This window comes from Acartia tonsa, chromosome 14 (assembly GCF_053477335.1).
Source record: "Acartia tonsa isolate MP-2025a chromosome 14, ASM5347733v1, whole genome shotgun sequence".
Classification (NCBI taxonomy): Eukaryota; Metazoa; Arthropoda; class Copepoda; order Calanoida; family Acartiidae; genus Acartia; species Acartia tonsa.
Genome location: NC_137273.1, coordinates 21,209,805 through 21,226,036, shown reverse-complemented (window position 1 = coordinate 21,226,036; position 16,232 = coordinate 21,209,805). Strand labels below are relative to the sequence as shown.

At 31.9% G+C, this 16,232-nt stretch overlaps 1 protein-coding gene across 6 annotated transcripts in view; it reads right to left on the bottom strand.

Moving 5' to 3' along the window:
* Positions 1 to 16,232, bottom strand: part of LOC145306254 (calcium/calmodulin-dependent protein kinase kinase 1) — a 93,244-nt gene that overhangs the window by 1,839 nt on the left and 75,173 nt on the right. For 3 of the 6 annotated variants that reach the window (XM_080148320.1, XM_080148321.1, XM_080148323.1), the window contains 13 exons: positions 15,795 to 15,882; positions 15,342 to 15,427; positions 14,836 to 14,941; positions 13,562 to 13,661; positions 10,511 to 10,621; positions 10,025 to 10,092; positions 9,052 to 9,189; positions 5,864 to 5,980; positions 5,326 to 5,424; positions 5,017 to 5,088; positions 3,594 to 3,662; positions 746 to 858; positions 433 to 514 (listed from right to left, as the gene is read on the bottom strand). In XM_080148320.1, the coding sequence (XP_080004446.1) occupies positions 433 to 514; positions 746 to 858; positions 3,594 to 3,662; positions 5,017 to 5,088; positions 5,326 to 5,424; positions 5,864 to 5,980; positions 9,052 to 9,189; positions 10,025 to 10,092; positions 10,511 to 10,621; positions 13,562 to 13,661; positions 14,836 to 14,941; positions 15,342 to 15,427; positions 15,795 to 15,882 (1,249 nt within the window). The remainder of the gene's footprint in view (positions 1 to 432; positions 515 to 745; positions 859 to 3,593; positions 3,663 to 5,016; positions 5,089 to 5,325; positions 5,425 to 5,863; positions 5,981 to 9,051; positions 9,190 to 10,024; positions 10,093 to 10,510; positions 10,622 to 13,561; positions 13,662 to 14,835; positions 14,942 to 15,341; positions 15,428 to 15,794; positions 15,883 to 16,232) is intronic. The other 3 variants (XM_080148324.1, XM_080148325.1, XM_080148322.1) reach the window with 2 other exon arrangements.

Here is a 16,232-nt window from a genome sequence, read left to right as displayed (position 1 = left end):
TTTATTAGCTTAATTGAAAAAGTTTTCTTTTGTGACATCAAGAAAATATTTCAATTAAATACTATTTTAATTTCATAACCTCTTTACTGAAAAAGGTTCAAATATGACATCAATATTATGACTATATCAATATGATGACTATGAAAATGACAATCAACACAATACACCTTTACATCCAATTATCTAAGAAACTTAAATACCTTAAAAAGGGTTTAATTATTGCTTGTTAACAAGGCTAAGGTTATAAATAAGAATGGAGAGAATAGAGGTGAGTTTAGAGTGTTAGAATATATTTATTTATAAACTTTAACTATGGTTTTCCAACCCCTTAATAAGAAAACTGTCATACATATTTGTTCTCATCAAGAAAAAAATCAATATCTACTACATATACAATTTAATATTAGTTTTAAATTTTCCCGCTATGCTTACCAACAAAAGATGTCTGATTTTTATCTTTCTTGGCTTATCCGAAAGAAAAGAAGATCCTTTAATACTTTTCTTAACTCTAATACTGAAAAAGCAAAAATAACATATAAAGTAAAAATAAAAACATGCAAAAAAGAGTAAAAAATCATGCATATCAACATAAATTAACAAAATTTTGTGCAACACATGCTATAAACAAATAAAATATAAGAATTGCCAGGAAAAAAAACATAATATGTAACGTCTAAAACAAAAATCTGGCAACCATGCAAAACCAGTTTTCTAAAGTGTACAAACGCACAAGCAGCTGATTTACCTATCATTGCAGAAATCATACGCACTGGGCGCAGAGTTTGACCGCCCATTTCTCTGGAACTTCTCCTTGAGGCTGGAGAAAGGGTTGCTGAAGGAATGCTGTTTCAGCATTGCCTGAAAATCATAAAATCTCGCTAGGATAGTTTATCATGCAAAGTTTCTCTATGCTTTATTGTTAGCATTAATCACATTTCCTTCAAATACTATCATATGAAGTAGTTATGTTTTTTTGTCTAAAGCTTATGATCTCAACAACTTCTGAACTGATTGGGTTCACTATTTAAGGTTTGCTCCATGTGATTGTATTATGCTATTATTTTAGATTTAGATTTAAGTCTTTGGGGGGTTTAAACTTATTTTTCTAGCCCTGATCTTCTTTTACAAAAAATTAGCTCCTAGATGCTAGCGAGGTAATCGCTAGTTTCATTATAAAGTAACAGTCCATAGATTTAATTTCTTTATTGATAACAATTACAGATTGCCTAAAGCAATAAAAAACTTCCAGTATGACTTGAAAACCGATTATTTAGTCATACTAAAAGTTTATGTATAGCATCAAATTATATACAATTTTTCACAAATATTAAAATAGAAATAATGAAATTAATTCCAGTTTTGTTAGACCGGGCTTTGGCCCCTTGGGATTAACAAAACTTGTTTTACTCTTTTAATTTTTAATTTAATATCCGCGGAACTATTAAAAATTTTCAAGCAAAAGATCTTATTTGCTTAACAAAGGGTAATAAATAACAGTTTCATGATAAAACATCATTTAAATTCTGCATAATATTCATTTAATCCAAAGTTGTAAACTAGACTTGATCCATATTTCATAAGCAATAAAGTTAAGAACTTAAAGAGTTGTAACTATCTCAAAATTTTCTAACTTTCAAGTGGGAAAATTTTTAAAATATTTTAGCACTATTTTTTGAATTTCATAAAGATTTTTTTAAAAAGGGAATCTTTTCTACATAGTATTTATGTTCGTTTGCCAATACGGAAAGCTTTTATCACTAATTCTGTCATGTTAGAATTGTTCCTTCAATTTCAAACTTTGCATGTTAATACCAGTAATATTTAGAAAGCGTAACAATTTTATAGCAGAAATCCTTTAAATTTAAACCTTATATTTTTTGGGCCTTATAAAAAAACTTTATGTGATATTATTATACTATTCCCTTCTTCTTGGCACATGAATAAATCGAAATAAAAAACTCTTAAGGAAAAAAGTAATTATATGAAATATAATTTACTTTTATACTACCAATGATTATCAAATTCCTTTCCTAAGAAGTTTACCCCAGATAGGGACATTTGATAAAGAGAAAAACTATTTTGCAACAAAATAAATACAGTTGGATTATAGTTATTTATTTATGTATTTTAATATGCGCGGATTAGATGCTACTTAATCAAAGCTGCAAAATTGCATAGTGGCTTATTCAAAATGCGCAGGTTCTTAAACAATATCTTTGTGAAGAACCTAGTAATAGTGTCTAACTTTTTATCTTTGTAACGTAACAAAAATCCATCTCTTTTTTAGGGGTTTCCTTTCCCACTTCCCCTCTCATCCTTCGATTTTTGTTACGTCACAAGGATAAAAAGTTAGACACTATTACTAGGTTCTTTGTGAATACTATTGATTTTAAAAAAATGGAAAAGTGAAATTTTTTTTCATGAAAGTTCAACCCTGAGATTAAACAAAATGCCAATATATTACGTAAATAAATTGTCTTTTATTTTTCTTTTACTTTATATTTCAGTAAATTAAAAAAAAATATATACAACATAATAGAAAATTTTAATGTTAAAAAAGAAAATTCAAGATGTTTTATTTTTATTAAATTATAGTTTGTAGTGGATATATGTTCTACATTTTTCTATTTTTCTCTCTTTTCCGCTCTTTATTTTTCTTTCTCTCTACAAAACTTTCTCTTCTTTCTCTCTATCTAACTCTCTCTCTTTCTCCAAATGACCAACTATTTAAATAATTATCCCTTTCTTAATCTACATTTCTCTCTCTCTCCATTTATATCTATCTCTTAGTCACTCTTACATGCTGTAATTGTCACCAATAAAGAAAATAATTATCAAACTGTTAATATTTACTTAAAGACACTTCGGAGGAAAATATTTTCTGTAAAAATGTTAAAAACAGAAATACAGATATTATATTGCTTTTTAGATTAACTAGCAGATACGCCCCTAGAATCCTCTAGGGGCATTTAAGGTAGGAGGGGGAAAAGTCGACCTTATCCCATTTTAAATTTGAGTTTCAAAAGAGTTCAAAAATTTTTTTTGGGTGGGAGGGGGCGAAGACACCCTCCCCAAAAATAGTTTAAAACCTTCCCAGGACCTATAAGAAGCTTCACTGTAAAGTAGAACAATATCGGTTCAGCGGTTAGCGAGATCCTTCGGGACAGATAAAATAAGCTTACTACTTTATATAATAGGATAGATACCATAACCAAATCATGCATCTTTTATCTTCACCAAAATCCAGGTATCTTAAGGGACAAGACTATAGATGATAAATTGATATACATCTCCAAAGATGCACATTTTTTTCCATTATACCCTACCTCCTAGAGCAAAATCCGAATTTATTGAAACAAAACGCGCAAACACCTTCACCATAAAAGTTAATATGTTTCATGCTACATTTATATTTATAGTTCAATAGAAGATAAAAAAATCCCCCTTGGAGTTAAAAAATGTTTCTTGACTTTGGAATTAGATTAATTTATCTTTTATTGACCTATACCTATATTTATAAATTTTCACGAGGTTCTAGCCCTGCGGGGCGCTTCCATAACCTAACATATTGAATGATCAAATAATTGCCATACCTTGACCAGGATGAGGGTATCAAGCTTGGGGATGTGGCGGACGCTATTCTCTACCTCGCTCTCAGTTACCTAGATTAGTAGATATATAAATAGATAGTTATGTAGATATATAGAAAAGAAGATAGATGGATAGATAAGTTGATTTTAAGATCACAAAAGAAAATATTTTACATGTAAATATATGGAAAGTTAATTAGATATGTAGATAGAATTACCGATAGATAGATAGAGAGATGAACTAATAGAGATTGGATAGATAGACAGATGGATAGATAGATAGATTATAGATAGCACAAGTGTATATATACCTATATAGTAATATTTTAATTAATTTGTCAAACGCTATGCTACAGTCAAAGTGCACAAAATTATGAATAAAATCATGAAACCTATAACAGAAGGATAATTTTTTTCGAAACATATGCCTTTTGAAATCGCATGAAACTAACACTCTACTACATAAAAGGAAGATTGCAAAATCATTTCTTTTACTTTTAGCCTAAAATTATTAAACTTGTAACAATAAAACATCAATACTTTAAATATAAAGCTTTTTAGAGACCACTGTTTTAGAGGTTATTGGTACAAGTATAATTTATCTTTTTTAATAAGTGGAATAGGTAGCAACAATTAAAGACGTATATTTTTTGCATTATTTGACTTATAACCTTCAAAATTGATAAGATTCGTAGAGAATATCTAATGAATATCTTATTTACAAAATTGTACTGAAAAGTACATTTTTAAGTAAATACCAAAACATTTATATTGATATTTTAATGTCATAGTTGTTAGATTTTTGTTTATATGCAGTAAAAGCCAAAATATGTACATATAATATAATAGACAGATATAATAAATAGATTTTACAAAGACGAAGCCCAATCTGTCCCACTTTTGAGCAAGACGATTCCTATATGACGTCATATAAAGAGAAAAGAAAAAGGGAAGGGGGGGAATAAAATCTCTTCAAAAGAGATGGGAGAAAAGGGAATCGTCTTGCTCAAAAGTGGGACAGATTAGGCTTTGTCTTTTACAAAAATAATCTAAAATAGTAATAAATAAGAATGCTAAAAAGATAGAAAGTATTTTTTCTATAAAGATAGAAAGTAAGATTGAGAGAAAGACCTCTGATTACCTCAATAAGCTGACAATTATCCTCTTCGTTGGGCATAGGATAGAGAGATAGATAAAAAGATAGATAGTAATATAGATAGAAAGACATCTAATTATCTCAGTAAGCTGACAATTATCCTCTTCGTTGGGCATAGGATAGATAGATAGATAAAAAGATAGATAGTAATATAGATAGAAAGACATCTAATTATCTCAGTAAGCTGACAATTATCCTCATCGTTGGGCATAGGATAGATAGATAGATAAAAAGATAGATATTAATATAGATAGAAAGACATCTAATTACCTCAATAAGCTGACAATTATCCTCTTCTTTGGGCATAGGATACACTCCATACCCAGTTACCCACGGATGCTCCTTAAATAGAATAATTTTAGCCTGGGCACACCTACACCCCCTTTACTTTTTTGAGGGAGGGTATCCCAACCCCCCAAAGAGATATTGCCCCTGCAAAAATAACCCTTAAAATTGTCTTTCTTTTTTTCTTGAAAAATTAAAATTTAAAATGTAACATCGCCCCTAGAGAATCCTTTAGGGGCGTTTTTCGCTGTTGGAAGAATAATCAATCCTCCCCCAAAATTGCAATATCCTCACCTTTATCTCAGCAAGCGTGATTCTGTCTTTGGGATTTTTTATCAACATTTGTTCGATCAGATTTTTAAGCTCGCTCGAGACATCCACTTCGTCAGATAGCTAGAAAGATAAATAATTAGTGTATTGGTAGATCATTGTTAAATTTTAAGCTTACTTGGGACATTTACTTCTTGGGAAAGATAGATAGAGAGATGGAGGTTATTTACTTTCATAGCATAGCTAGATAAAAAGATTGGCAATTACTTGATTGACGATTGGTAGATTTAGTGATCGAACAATGGTTAATGTTTCTTCCAATTATGGTTAAAAAAATGACAACTTATGTACATTAATTGGAGGAAAAGTTTATACTCTTCCTTATAGGACAATGGAAGGTTTTAACCTCCCCCCCCCCCCCAAAAAAAAAGTATCATTAAAAAAATCCTTTTAAAACTAAAATTTGAAAAAGGTGATCGACTACCCTCTATTCCCTTAATCATATACCCCTAGAAGCCGCTAGAGGCGTAACCGCAAGCAAACAATAGGATCAATAGCTAACCTGTACATCTTGAGTTCTAATTTTGTTATATAAGGCAAGGATGTTTTCATCATAGAAGGGAACTTTTCCATACACCAGCGCATACAGGGTCACTCCAAGTGACCATATGTCAGCAGACTAAATAGTTAGATAGTTTGATAGATAGATAGATATTTTTATAGAAGGGTAGATAGATAGATATATTTCCATACACCAGAGCATACAGGGTCACTCCAAGTGACCATATGTCAGCAGACTAAATAGATATATAGTTAGTTAGATATATATATATTTCCATACACCAGAACATACAGGGTCACTCCAAGTGACCATATGTCAGCAGACTAAATAGATATATATATATTTCCATACACCAGAGCATACAGGGTCACTCCAAGTAACCATATGTCAGCAGACTAAATAGATATATAGTTAGTTAGATATATATATATTTCCATACACCAGAGCATACAGGGTCACTCCAAGTGACCATATGTCAGCAGACTAAATAGATATATAGTTAGTTAGATATATATATATTTCCATACACCAGAGCATACAGGGTCACTCCAAGTGACCATATGTCAGCAGACTAAATAGATATATAGTTAGTTAGATATATATATACTAGCGGCTTCGCCCCTAGCCTCTAGGGGCTTCGCCCTATATAGTTTTGGGAAGTCAACCCTCCTTAATAGAAATATTCAAAAAAATATTCTTTGTTTAATTACTCTGTGGTAAAATTAAACCCAGGTTGTGCGTTTTATGCACAAAAATTTTAATTTGTACAAATTAAACCCAGGTTGTTTGCCGTATACACAAAAATTTCAATTCGTAAAAATTAGACCTAGGTTGTTCGCATACACAAAAATTAAAATAAAAAAAAAGATATTTAAATTTTTTTTCTAGGGGGGGGGATTCATGGGGGCTTCGCCCCACGTTGCAGTGGGGTTCCCCCAACCCAATTACTGGTTTTTGTTTTAAAAAAATAAAAAAATAAAAATTTTGGAAGTGGGGATTTTTTTTATTTTTGGGGGGGTTGGGGTGTCCCACCCCTCAAGAAAATAGCTTAAAACCACCAGAGGACCAGTAGGTATATTGCCAGAAGGGTAGAGCCCAATTTGATCAGCAGTTACTGAGATTTTACAAAAAATGTAAAAAAAAAAATTTGGGGGGTTGGATTTTTTTTAAATTTGGGGGGGTTGGGGGTGTCCCACCCCCCAAGAAAATAGCCTAAAACCACCACAGGACCAGTAGGTATATTCCCTGAAGAGTAGAATCCGATCGGTTCAGTGGTTACCGAGATCTTAAGGGACAGACAGACAGACGGACAGACAGACGGTCAGACGGACAGACGGACAGACATCAAGCTACTTTGTATTATAGATTTCCATACACCAGAGCATACAGGGTCACTCCAAGTAACCATATGTCAGCAGACTAAATAGATATATAGTTAGTTAGATATATATATATTTCCATACACCAGAGCATACAGGGTCACTCCAAGTAACCATATGTCAGCAGACTAAATAGATAGATAGTTAGGTAGATATATATATATATTTCCATACACCAGAGCATACAGGGTTACTCCAAGTAACCATATGTCAGCAGACTAAATAGATATATATATATATTTCCATACACCAGAGCATACAGGGTCACTCCAAGTGACCATATGTCAGCAGACTAAATAGATATATAGTTAGTTAGATATATATATATTTCCATACACCAGAGCATACAGGGTCACTCCAAGTAACCATATGTCAGCAGACTAAATAGATATATAGTTAGTTAGATATATATATATTTCCATACACCAGAGCATACAGGGTCACTCCAAGTGACCATATGTCAGCAGACTAAATAGATAGATAGTTAGGTAGATATATATATATATTTCCATACACCAGAGCATACAGGGTTACTCCAAGTGACCATATGTCAGCAGACTAAATAGATATATAGTTAGTTAAATATATATATATTTCCATACACCAGAGCATACAGGGTCACTCCAAGTGACCATATGTCAGCAGACTAAATAGATATATATATATTTCCATACACCAGAGCATACAGGGTCACTCCAAGTAACCATATGTCAGCAGACTAAATAGATAGATAGTTAGGTAGATATATATATATTTCCATACACCAGAGCATACAGGGTTACTCAAAGTGACCATATGTCAGCAGACTAAATAGATATATAGTTAGTTAGATAGATAGATAGATATATTTCCATAAACCAGCGCATACAGGGTCACTCCAAGTGACCATATGTCAGCAGACTAAATAGATAGATAGTTAGATAGATAGAAAGTTAGATAGGTAGATGGAGATAGTTTGATAAATATATATATATATCTATAATACAAAGTAGAATGATGTCTGTCCGTCCGTCCGTCTGAAGCTTAAGATCTCGGTAACCACTGAACCGATTGGATTCTACTCTTCAGGGTATATACCTAATGGTCTTGTGGTGGTTTTAAGCTATTTTCTTGAGGGGTGGGATACCCCCAACCCCCCCAAAAAAGAAAATTCCCCCCCACCCAAAAAAAAAAATTTCATATTTTTTTTCTAATTTTAATGTTTTTTTTGTTTTTATATATTTTCATATCTTTTTATATATTTTTATAAATTTTTATATTTTTTTTATACTTTTTTATATTTTCAATTATTTTTCTTCTTTTTAAATTTCTTTTCTTCTTTTAAACTTTGTTTTATCAAATTCAAAAAGATTGTGAAAACTTCCTTCTCCTGTAGGGGCGAAGCCCCAAAAAGGCTAATGGCAAAGAAATTTTAAAAAACAATAAAAAAAGAAAAATTCAAAGGTTTTAAATAATATAAATAAATATAAAAAGCTATAAAGAGTTATAAAATGTTATAAAGAGTTATAAAATGATAAAAAGAGTTATAAAATGTTATAAAATAAAGAAAATATCTAAAAAAATGTAAACAAAATTTTTAAAATTCTCCCCTAAACCTTCAGAAAAAAGCCCCTAGAGGCTAAGGGCGAAGCTGCTAGTATACATATATAGTTAGAAAGATAGATAGAAGGATGAACAGTTAGATAGCTATTTAGATAGTATATTTTGAAATTAATTGAGGGTAGTTTTCCGTTTATTTGTTAAGTACTCTAATTCTTCTTAGGTTATATTAGGGCATCGCTGGTTTAGGAAAAACATAAAAAAACCTACCCTGCCGGAATAAGGCGGCTCGCCGGGCTGTTGATTGAGGCATTCCGGTGCTGTAAAGGCCGGCGTACCAACTGTGCTTGTCAGGAAGGCATCGTTCCCGTCAAATTCGTTGCTCACTCCCAAATCAGCGATTTTAACCTAAAATTTAAAAAATGTTATATATATGCTTATTAATATTTATATTATGTTTGCATATAAGTTGGTTTGTCTCACTGTATGTCTGTCTGTCTGTCTGTTTGTTTGACTTGATATCTCTATGATCTTTCTAACTATCTCTATATCTACCTCTCCAGAATCAGCTCTAAGAAGATTGCTTTGCTTTATATCTCTATGATCTATCTAACTATCTCTATATCTACCTCTCCAGAATCAGCTCTAAGAAGATTGCTTTACTTGACATCTCTCTGATCTATCTAACTATCTCTATATCTACCTCTCCAGAATCAGCTCTAAGAAGATTGCTTTACTTGACATCTCTCTGATCTATCTAACTATCTCTATATCTACCTCTCCAGAATCAGCTCTAAGAAGATTGCTTTACTTGACATCTCTCTGATCTATCTAACTATCTCTATATCTACCTCTCCAGAATCAGCTCTAAGAAGATTGCTATGCTTGATATCTATATGATCTATCTATCTATCTCTATATATACCTCTCCAGAATCAGCTCTAAGAAGATTGCTAGGCTTGATATCTCTCTGATCTATCTAACTATCTCTATATCTACCTCTCCAGAATCAGCTCTAAGAAGATTGCTTTACTTGATATCTCTATGATCTATCTAACTATCTCTATATATACCTCTCCAGAATCAGCTCTAAGAAGATTGCTAGACTTGATATCTCTATGATCTATCTAACTATCTCTATACATATATACCTCTCCAGAATCAGCCCTAAGAAGATTGCTATGCTTGATATCTCTATGATCTATCTATTTATCTGTCTACATTTCTATCTATCTATATCTACCTCTCCAGAATCAGCTCTAAGAAGATTGCTAGGCTTGATGTCTCTATGAATAATCTTCTGATAGTGCACTGAAATTTTATATAAATATTGAATTGAAACAATCTAAGTATATATTATTAAAGTCGACAAAGCCCATATTGTCCTGTTGTGACGTCATAAATTTCGGAATAGGAGAAGGGAAGGGGGGAAGAAAATATTTCAAAGGAGATGGGAGAAATGGGGTTCTCCTTTCCCTTTCCCTTTCCCGAAATTTATGACGTCACAACAGGACAATATGGGCTTTGTTTTAAAGTCTATTTTTTTTTATAGAAATTACTAATGTTTAAAATATGTTCAGTTATGAAATCTTAGTGACAATTTACAAAGCTTAATTTTTGAAATAATAAATTGAATCATAATTCTTAAATGTAATGAAATATTTATTCTTTTTTCAAAAGGCTAAGTTATAAGGCTACAGAATGACAGAATATAAATAATAACACTTACGATATTCTAGACCCAGTAGAACATGTCTGAAAGCAGACCAGGCTTTATCCTCACTCAGACAATCAGCACTTGGCACTTGTAGCACTTCACCTCGTTCCAGTAGCTCAAATACTAAATAGATAGATAGATATATAAACAGACAATCAGCACTTGGCACTTGTAGCACTTCGCCACGTTCTAGTAGCTCAAATACTGAATAGATAGATAAATAGTAGATAGACAATCAGCACTTGGCACTTGTAGCACTTCACCTAGTTCCAGTAGCTCAAATACAAAATAGATAGATAGATAATAGAAAATAGATAAATTAAAAGCAATCAGCACTAGGCACTTCATTTAGCTGAAATGCTATATAGATTGATGGATAGATAGATATATAGTTAGGCACTAGAATTCCATTACTTAACGTAAAATAAGCTTAAATTCTAATTTAAATATAGACTTTGGCTACGTCCCTTTAGGCATCTTGGGTCCCTTGTGGGTTAAGTTAACTCTCCAATTTAAATCTTAATTTTTAAAACTCCTCATGGGAGGGTAGAAATAACATCCTTTATATTAGTTATACGCCTTTCTTGGGTATCTAATGAGCTTCACTGTAAAGAATAATAATTTCGATCTAGCAGACAGACGGAAAGACATCCTGTTACTTTTACAAAGGAATAGATACAATTTGGAGTGAGCTTAAAAATTTGAATGCTAAAAATAGAAATATTAATGTACTAAAAATATACATTGCATTACTTTTAATGCATAAATTAGGAATAGGAACACAGCACCCTAAGAAACAAAAGTTTTGCCAACAATTTTTACTCCAATAAAACTAAAATTCAAAACTAATAGCTTGGCGGTAAGTTTGAGTTTCAAAAAAGAGTTTTTAAAGATGGGGCGGAAGACTGTTTTCCCCTAAGCTACATAACTTTTGGGGTCCCCCCCCTCCCCCGTGAAAAATAGCATAAAAACTACCCAACCACTTAGCTTCACTATAAAATTGTAAATTGGTTTATTAGATATTACTATGCTTATTTGATAAATTTAGTATTTGTTTAGAACAATATATGTAAAGAAAACTTGATTTTGACTAGCGGTAAAATAGTTTTTCTTATTGTAAAATAGGGTTGGGCCGGATACTTTTTTGGCCGGATACCGGATATCCGGCTGATTTCAAATGCCGGATATCCGGTAACCGGCCGGATATCCGGACAACGCCGGAAATCCGGAAAATATCCGGTTATCCGGCCGGATAACCGGCCAAATTACCAAGTATTAAAGTAGTAAAAAAAAATTCTTCATAAATCTTATATAAATTTACATAAAGTTAAACTTATTTAGAAAAAATGTTCTTCTAGCTTCAATAATAAGAAAATTATAGCCATTTAAGATTTTAAAAAAGCAGAAATTTTTGGTGTAAAGTATAAAAAATTATAGAGCCGGATATCCGGTATCAGGCCGGATATTGAAAATGGCCGGATATCCGGCCGGATATCCGGCCACACCGGATATCCGGCCCATTATTGTGAAATATCCTTCACACTCCGTGAACTTCCAGGGACAAAAGGAATAAGAAAATAGATGATTAATTGATTTACATCCTTTGTGATACTCTAACATCAATAAATATCCCTTTTGAAGGTTCAAAAGTTTAGACATTGTTAGTCTGAACCAACTAATTAAGATTTAATAACCGTACCTACTTAAATTTTATAGTCTTATAATTGTTAAAAAAAAGGCCAATGAACCTTCCCTACCTCCCTGGATAACTTCCATTACAACTTTATCAACTTTTTCATGTATTATTTTTTGTTTGTTTGTTGTCATACAATACTTTTGGCTTCGCTCCTAACGTCTCGGGATTGTTTAACCCTCAAAATTTAATTTTTGTTCCTTATGTTAAAAAAAATGTTGTTGGGGGGGGGGGGGGTACTGATTTATATTTTTGGTGGATTAAAGGATGTTTTACACCCCCTACCACTTTTTTTTTGTCAAAAATAAATATTTTGTTGGGATGGAAATATTTTTATGAGAGGGTGTCCAAAAAGCCTATAACTTTTCCTGGACCAAAGTAATACTTTCTTCAAAATTGTGGAACGATAGGTCCGGACATTTACGAGATCTTAGTGGAAATATAAAGAGACATCCTGCTTTAGTATATATCAATAGATTAAAAGCTTTTCTAAAAATATTCTTGTTATTGTGTTTCATACATCCCAAGAAATAATAACCAAAAAGTTAAATCTAAGTTTGAGAATATGTTTTTTTTTTCTTCATGTTAACTAAATGACAGATTTGACATAAATGTTAATACTTGATCTACACCTAGACAACTTTTGATAAGGAAAATATGGGAAAATCTTACATAACATGTTTTCTTCCTAGGGTACTTTTTACATAAGTAATTTTATATATAGAAATCTATTTACATTTTTTTATAACCTCCATCATACTATTTGTTCATAAAGGTTAACATCAATTTACTATTTTTAAAAAATCAATTAATCAATCATTCCAAAAAATCTACCAATCAATTTCATAAACAATATCTTAATTAATAAAACAATCAATGAATCAATCAACAAACCAAACATCTTTTCAAAAAGCCAATTAGACGATTTATTGATTTAACAATCAATCAATATTAACTAATCAACCAATCAACAAGTCTACTAATCAATCAATTATCAATAAATCTTTGGATCAATCAATAATCTTTTCAAGAAGCCTATAAACTGATTTATTGATCAAAGTTTTAATCAAACGGACATGTATATTCTACATGATTACATCCATTGATTTGTAGATCAATCGATAGTTAGATTCATTAATACGTTAATTGGTCGATAGAATAATTATCGAGAAAGGGGTAAAAATGGAGGTGGATAGGGGGTATTTTTATTTTAGCCAACTACAAGTTTCACTTTATTAGAGTATAAATAATCTGGTGTAAGATCCAGGTAATAATAAATCCATTCATAAAACAAAATCAAAGGGCGTAATTAAATGCGCGACCACTCAAAAAAAAGGAGACGTCCTTAGGTCTATTATAATCTTACTCACCCATATATAGTTGATCGTCCTCCGGATCGTCAAGAACCTCGACAAGCTTCACAACATTGGGGTGGTCTAGTTTCTTCATTATAGCGATCTCGCGGTACACCTACAAAAAGATACATGTTGTTGTTGTTATAGCCCTGATTCTCTGAAGTTAGGACTCAGACACACTGAGGCTGGAAGTGAGAATCCTTTGGCCAATCTTAGATTGGTAAGCTTCGCGCACAGCTGATTGTATTCTATGTTACATTACAAGCTGACCCGCAATTCTCGTGGAAGCTACACAATTATTACATCACCCTGGCCTAGAGTTTTGGCAGGTGTTCCATATTAAGCCACCCTAATTAATGGCACTCTCATACGCGGAGCATGGACGAGGGAAAGCATGATTTAAGTTGCTTGATTGGTAGAATCCTAACTTCCTACAAATCTCCCTCCTTACAACCTAAGGGGATCTCAGGGAAGGTTGCGTGATCATAATCTGACAAATTGCGACAGCATTTGTCAACCAAGTGCAAAGTCTTTGTGGGGACTTGAACTCGGTTTTTTTCCAACCACAGCGTAGTGCGCTAACCACTACGCTATGGGACACCCTATACAAAAAGATACATCATGTGTCGCCTCGGGTTCTAGAACTCTCTTTAAAACATAATCTGCATCTTATATTTGCGGTTTTAAGCATCCATTCGCCCTATATTTACCCTTTGATAACGCGACCTTTGTCTTAGAAGTCCTATCTGTGCATGGTAATGACTTGCGCCTTTTTTGGGTCAAGGCTCCTCCCTACTCTAACCATATATAGCGCGCACCTGTCTTTAGTTATGACGCAGTATTAGGCTGAGATTCGAACCTATCACCTTGCCGACGACGAGCAGATGCGCTACGTTCGCGGGTTACAAAGAGATACATACAGGCATATACAGATACAGAGTAAATAAAGGTTAAAAGGAAAACGGGGAGAAAAGAAAGAGATAAACAAAGAGAGAGAAAGATAAAAAGACAGGTAATGAGACAGAGCGAAAAATAAAAATACTCGAATAGATTTCTTTTTATTTTTGCTTTAGAACAAATTAAAACTTTCAATGTGAAAATTTATAGGTTAGATTGTAAATATTATTAGGAAATAAATATTATTTCCACTAATATTTGAAGGTAATTAAAAGATAAATTTCCCTGAAGCTGTTGACCCAATGAATAAGAAATCATTACCATAAAACTTTTGGGACTAGTGTTATAACTAGTCCAATGTCACCTCCCTCCCTCCCTACCTGATACCTTACCTTGTCAAGTGGGTTTTCAGCTGTTTTGATTTTTGTGCCACCACTGCCTTTCCTGCAAGGAGCTGCCCGTCCGAATATACCAGCCTTCTTCTTTAATTTCTTCTTACTATAATAGATATATAGTAAGTAGAAATTGATGTAGATAGATAGATATTTAAACAGATAATTGATGGAGAGATTTATAGATAGATAGATGGATAGATGTATTGATGAATGGATAATTGATAGATAAATTAATAGAAAGATATTTTTATAGATAAAATTATAAATGAATATTTGACAAGTTGATAAATAGATATATTCATGAATGGATAGATAAATAAATGGATAAACATATTAATGAATGGATAAATATATTGATGAATGGATAGGTGATAGATAAATTGATAAATGTAAAAATGGATAGATATTTTGTTGAATAGGTATAAAGATAAATTAATAAAAGGATAGATTGATAAATATATTGGTTAATGGATAGATAGATAAATGTATAAATAAATATTTACCTTAAAATTTTCATAGCATAGTGTGTATCATCTTCCTCATTATATGCCAGCTTTACAATTCCATAGCTGCCTTGTCCCACAACGCCCTATAAATATTGAAATTAGTTCAAAGTATTGCCACTAGAGTGTGTTTCACCTATTAATTTAGTTTAAATCATTGCCACTAGAGTGTATTGCAGTATTCCATAGCTGCCTTATCCAACAATTTCTTTAAAAACATTGAAATTAGTTCAAATTATTGCCACTAGAGTGTTTTTCAATATTTCATAGCTGCATTGTCCAGAAACGCCCTATAAACATTGAAATTAGTTCAAATTATTGCCACTAGAGTGTTTTTCAATATTTCATAGCTGCCTTGTCAAAGCCAATAAAATTAGTTAAAAATATTGCCACTAGAGTGTGTTTAACCTATAAAGTTAGTTCAAAGTATTGCCACCATTTAATTGTGATTACCTGTAATTTGTATTGATTGAGCTGTACATAATCTCCATTGTGCTCTGTGCTCACAGTTCTAGTTTCTTTCAGGGGCTTACGCTTCACTCTGAAATAATAAAACAATTTAGTACAAAATTATACCACCAGATGCCCCAATTTTTTTAATATTGTGTAATACAGAATCTTAAGCTTCAAAGTTGAAAACATAATAATTCATTTTAGATTTAATTTTCATTAGTTTTAATTTTAATAATCATTTAGAATTCTAGTTGTTATTTTTGTTCTAAAATAGATTTATTTATTGTAAAAATCAACTCTAGTTAAAGATTATTTTATATAAAAACTTTTTTTAAATAGTAATATAGAGAATTTATTTTTCCTTGTATGTAGTATTTTTAAGTGCATTTGTCAAAAGGATAGCAACAGAAATAAAGCTCTAATTTTGTGGGTAGATTC